The sequence below is a fragment of the Asterias rubens genome, chromosome 4 (genome assembly GCF_902459465.1).
Source record: "Asterias rubens chromosome 4, eAstRub1.3, whole genome shotgun sequence".
In the NCBI taxonomy this organism is placed as follows: Eukaryota; Metazoa; Echinodermata; class Asteroidea; order Forcipulatida; family Asteriidae; genus Asterias; species Asterias rubens.
Genome location: NC_047065.1, coordinates 5,597,820 through 5,602,449, shown reverse-complemented (window position 1 = coordinate 5,602,449; position 4,630 = coordinate 5,597,820). Strand labels below are relative to the sequence as shown.

The 4,630-nt window shown below is 40.3% G+C and overlaps 1 protein-coding gene across 1 annotated transcript; it reads right to left on the bottom strand.

Moving 5' to 3' along the window:
- Positions 1-2,447: 2,447 nt before the first annotated feature.
- Positions 2,448-4,551, bottom strand: LOC117288777 (pyruvate dehydrogenase [acetyl-transferring]-phosphatase 1, mitochondrial-like). Its single transcript, XM_033769615.1, has one exon. It carries the CDS (start codon positions 4,364-4,366, stop codon positions 2,708-2,710), a length of 1,659 nt encoding a protein of 552 aa, XP_033625506.1. The 5' UTR covers positions 4,367-4,551; the 3' UTR covers positions 2,448-2,707.
- Between the last annotated feature and the right edge of the window lie 79 nt (positions 4,552-4,630).

Here is a 4,630-nt window from a genome sequence, read left to right as displayed (position 1 = left end):
TTTTTATTTTATTTTTATTTTATTCTTGAAAACAACCTTTTCAGCTGATATTTTTTTCATAATGTCCAGGTTTGAAAATGTGTTTAAGAAGGTGTTTATTCATGTTGTCAAAGCAAGAACAATTCTTCAAATATTTACTTTGGCTACACTGCTTAGTTGTTTGAAAAAGTTTACAGAAAATGTCATCCAGGAGTTATTTGTTTGACAAAACTAGTGAAAACATCCAAAACACACAAACCCTCTGTTTTATAGTGATTGTGATGATACCTTTATTCTTGATTTCATATTTGGCATGTCAACAAAACTAACCTCCCTCCCTCCTCCATCCGCAATAAAAAAAGGACGATCGGAATTTTTTAATGTGGCCTAACGGAAGTGAATCATTTTGATCTCTTATGGCTGTGCTTAGTGCCTACTTTTTTATGTGCAAGTTTACATTGGTGTTATGGCAAAACACCAGGGCCCAATTTCATAAAGCTGTCGGCAGAAAATACTTCTTGACAAAGTTGTTTGTTGAGCAAAATTTGAGCTAAAACAGTGCAGACTTTTGGGCATGTAACTCGTTTCTGCTCAGGATTGCTATTCTGTGCTTAGCAAGTTTGTGTGCTTACAGGCTTTATGAAATTGGGCACAGGGCCGACTTCATCGATCTGCCATAAGCAAATAAAAACAGCGCTGATGCTGGCAGTAAAATCTGTGCTTAAACGGCAGTGGACACTATTGGTATTTACTCAAAATAATTATTAGCATAAAACCTCACTTGGTAACATTACAAGTAAATGGGGAGAGGTTGATAGTATAAAACATTGTGAGAAGCAGCTCCCTCTGAAGTAACAGAGTTTTTGAGAAAGAAGTAATTTTCCACGAATTTGATTTAGAGACCTCAGATTTAGAATTTGAGGACACAATATCAAGCATCTGAAAGCACACAACTTCGTGTGACCACGTTTTTTTTTTCTTTCATTATTATCTCGCAACTTTGACGACCAATTGAGCTCAAGTTTTCACAGGTTTATTTTGTGCATGTTGAGATACATCAAGCATGTGTCTCAAGTGAGAAGTCTGGTCTTTGACAATTACTACCAATAGTGTTCACTATGTACCCTGGTCATACTTTGGTTTAAATGACCGGACCCCGGGTTTGGAACTCATCATTTTCAAAATCAGATTAAAGGAATTAACAAAATAATACAAAATGAGTTTTAAAAACAACAGTGCAAGCAACTTTATTTACATACATGTATGTGCATTTATTCATGCATCTATAGTACAATAGTATCATCAACTCAATCAAGATCCACACCAATCACTAAAAAGTCCATGAAATAATTATATTTAAATTTGATCACCCTGTTACAAATCATATACATTTACTATGATACATCTCTTGTTCTTTTGACAATACATTGCAGTGGAAAATGTGAGAAGGTCTGGCATGCCCCCCCCCCGCCCCCCAAAAAGGGGGGGGGTGCAATTTTTGTTTAAAGCCATTGGACCCTTTCGGTACAGAAAAAAAAAATAACTTACAGGGTTTACAGAAGGCAGTGGTGAAAGACTTCTCTTGAAATATTATTCCATGAAATGCTTTACTTTTAGAGAAAACAGTAAAACAATATCAATTCTCGATAACGAGAATTGCGGATTCATTTTAAATACATGTCATGACACGGCGAAACGCACGAAAACAGGAGTGGGTTTTCCCGTTATTTTCTCCCCACTCCGATGACCCATTGAGCCTTAATATTCACAGGTTTGTTATTTGATATAGAAGTTGTGATACACTAAGTGTGGGCCTTGGACAATACTGTTTACCGAAAGGGTCCAATGGCTTTAATGAATGTATTGGCCAAACTATTGCACAGTTACTGTACATTCTATTGTATTATGTTGACACGTACATGTATGCAGTTTAAGCAGATATTACAAGCCAAAACCAACTCTGTCTAAAAGAATTCAAAGCAAATAAAGATCATGGGCTGATCTGAGTTGTGTTTAATGCTAGAATGGTTCTGGTTCAGGATAATTTTCTTGAATTTCACTCCTGACAACGACACTACACAGATTTAGAAACCATGCAATACTACAAAGTATACAACCAAAAAGCCAACACGAAGTAGGGGGGCCAACATGTGAACATTAAAGGAACACGTTGCCTTGGATCGGTCGAGTTGGTCTTTGAAAAGCGTTTGTTATAAAATGCACATGGGTAGAAAGATGTTGTAAAAGTAGAATACAATGATCAACACAAACATGCCTCGAAATTGCACGGTTTTCCTTTTACCTCGTCGACTAACACGGTCGGCCATTTATCAAACTTTTGACTCCCATAAATGGCCGACCGTGTTAGTTCGCACAGTAAAAAGGAAAACCACGTAATTTCAAGGCAAATTTGTGTGGATCATTGTATTCTACTATTACAACATCTTTCTAACCATATTATATGCATTTTATAGAAAACGGTTACAAAACGCTTTTTATAGACCAACTCGTCCAATCCAAGGCAACGTGTTCCTTTAAAACATGTGTCTGTTCATTGTCACAGTAAGCTGATGTGCCTCTGAGTCTTGTTTACATTTTATCATTTTGCTAAATTGTATTGGAAATTCAGCATGTTTGACTCATTACTCTGCATACCAAGTCGTGATTGGTCAGTACATTATAAGGGGTGGAGCTTACTGGATCAGTCCGTTTTTGGGTGTGGTTAAACTCAATTAAAGAAAACAACAGTAACTGTAATGTCATCTCTATATTGTCTGACCACATTATCCGGTAGACTTAGTGTATTGGCTAGCCTATTGTGATCAAAACGATTATGCACACCTCCCAAGGCATAACGAATCAAATGGGTTGCAACGTTAGTGTCCACAGGCCACAAGGCTGCCTTACGTCTCGCTAGAGTTTGATGAAGGTGTTGCAGAGACATTCCCTCCGATTTGGGCTGGAAGCTACCCATCTTGTCGCTCATCAGGAGGAAGTCTCCAACAAGATTAACCGCCTTCTCTGGTGTCATGCAATCCCACAATCCATCCGAAGCAAGAATGAGAAATTTATCGGACGGCGTCAGCTGGTGATGGATGACCTCGGGTGTGGCAATCAAGTAAGGTGGGGTGTGGTAGTTCTTGGGGATAACGTTGGTTCCAAACCATGGGTTAAGGACCTGGTGTTGGATGGTGCGACTCCATTTGTAGCGGACATCTCCGAATGCGCGTAACGGGGCAAGCTCTGATAGAAGCCGACCGTTCTTGATGACAGTTGAGGATTCATTGAGTGGGTGAGATGAGCGTATCCTTCTTACTTCATCAGAGTTTTGCGCATTGTGTTCAAAGGACATTGAAGTAGCACTCCATACATTGTCATCTTTCTGTTCGCCGAGGACAGCTTGGCAGTCCCCAGCATTGGCAACATACAAGTTATCACCTTCAACGTAAGCGATGCAAGCGCAAGCACCAGAGAAGACTCGATGCAGTCCTTCATCATTAAAGTCCCCATTGGTGGTTTTCAATGCTTCCGTTGTCAAGTCCTTGTCAAGTCGATCAAACGCGATCATCAAGATGTTGGTTAAGTCATACTCTCCTTGAAAGTCAATAGAAATATTGTCCTTCAGGTACTGGGCAAGGCTGTTTTTGAACAACTGCTGCTGATCATGGGAGATGTAATCATTGGGATGTTCGTAAAAGTCCACAAGCTCTGTGAGATTACCGGTAGAAAACATGCGGTTCGCATGCTCCAGAATGTCGTACGGGAGAACTTCCGCAGCTATGTAATTAAAGAGACGCTCACTTATGACTTGTGCACAGGCCGGTCCATGGTGGCCGTCGAATACGCCAAACATCATTGCATTGGTCAACTTGCACGTTGCAGCACCTCTACGGTCCTCCAGAGGATTGTTCGAAGCAACTTGGTTACTCATAAACGATTGCACGCGGAGATTTTCATTTTCGACATTGACGCCAATCTCATGTCGATGTAGAATTTTACTAACTTGCTCTGGGGAAACTGATAGATGTCCATACCAGCTGCATGGCGAAGTTGTCTGAAAGAAACGGCGAGGCTGACTGATGACACTTTTGAAATTGTGAACAAATTCTTGTTTGGGTACTGCTGAAGAAAACTTGCCGGCTAACAACTTATTTAAAAGGAAAGGTTTGGCTTGCCATGACCTTTTTGTACTACTTGTTCCATAATCATTCGAGTAACTGACGTCTTGCTTCACACCATGTCCCTCGTGGAAGTATCTCTCACAAGCAGCTAAGGTATTCACCGGGCGCCCGCTGGTTCTTCGGCCGGGCGGAAGCGAATACAATCGGCGTGAGTTTGGCCCCGACACGCCTCCCAAATACCGGACATTCTGGAAAATATTCGCCATCCAAACTTTATTTTTTAAAGATTATAGAGTTTCTTACTCATCAGTCACAAAAGAAAAAGTTTCTACACTCGCCCTTAGGTTACCAGTCATACTGTAGTTGCTTGGTCGCTCACTCAGTAGTCTTCGGAAGTTGTTTTATTTTAATTTTTCTTACAGAATTTATGCGACTGTAAAGTTTCCGAACGTAAAATATACGAGGAAGTGCGCCCTCTTCCTTCTGTCTTAAATATTTTGTTTAATCATTAAGCCACGTGAGGGCGGGTT

Coding starts and splice junctions, on each gene's coding strand:
- LOC117288777 (XM_033769615.1), bottom strand. CDS start 4,366: ATGGCGAATATTTTCCAGAATGTCCGGTATTTGGGAGGCGTGTCGGGG.